Source organism: Bison bison, unplaced genomic scaffold (genome assembly GCF_000754665.1).
Source record: "Bison bison bison isolate TAMUID 2011002044 unplaced genomic scaffold, Bison_UMD1.0 scf7180017864517, whole genome shotgun sequence".
Classification (NCBI taxonomy): Eukaryota; Metazoa; Chordata; class Mammalia; order Artiodactyla; family Bovidae; genus Bison; species Bison bison.
In genome coordinates this window covers 1,115,538-1,116,037 of record NW_011495070.1, presented here as the reverse complement: position 1 = coordinate 1,116,037, position 500 = coordinate 1,115,538, and the positions used below count along the sequence as shown (strand labels likewise).

The 500-nt window shown below is 59.4% G+C and overlaps 2 protein-coding genes across 2 annotated transcripts in view; both read left to right on the top strand.

Moving 5' to 3' along the window:
* The window catches only part of LOC104981297, a 204,064-nt gene extending 203,725 nt beyond the window's left edge, over positions 1-339 (top strand). Inside the window, exon 4 of the mRNA XM_010830309.1 lies at positions 157-339. Coding sequence (XP_010828611.1) covers positions 157-339 — 183 coding nt within the window. The remainder of the gene's footprint in view (positions 1-156) is intronic.
* The window catches only part of PABPC4L (poly(A) binding protein, cytoplasmic 4-like), a 1,685-nt gene continuing 1,191 nt past the window's right edge, over positions 7-500 (top strand). The window contains 1 exon segment of the mRNA XM_010830308.1: positions 7-484. Coding sequence (XP_010828610.1) covers positions 348-484 — 137 coding nt within the window. The 5' untranslated portion in view covers positions 7-347.

Sequence of the window (500 nt, the reverse complement as noted above, 5' to 3'; positions counted from 1 at the left end):
GGAAACCAGCGACCGGAGGGCTGAACCAGAGTGGAGAACACTCAGATGGAAGGCCAGCCCCGCCACCTGAAGATTGCTCACAAACTGGCCGGGAAGGACAGGCTTGTCCTGGGAGCCTTTCTTTGACATTTCAAAGTTCTGTCACTCCTGTACCAGGATGGGCCGGACTGGCTCCTGAGGGGTTTTGGAATGAGGATGATGCCTGAGCTTGGGGAGCCGTACGTGCACCCCAACACTGAGCCTCAAAGCCGTGACTCAGAGGCCACCGCGCATGAGCCCAGGCCACACTCCTGCAGAAATCACTCCAGGAGCTCTTTAGGGACCGGCTTCTGGTGGTGAGGAGCAAGATGAATATAGCAGCCAAGTACCGCCAGGCCTCCCTGTACGTAGGTGACCTCCATGCGGATGTCACCGAGGACCTGCTGTTCAAGAAGTTCAGCGCCGTGGGCCCCGTGTTGTCCATCCGCATCTGCAGGGACCTGGTCACCCGCCGCTCCCTG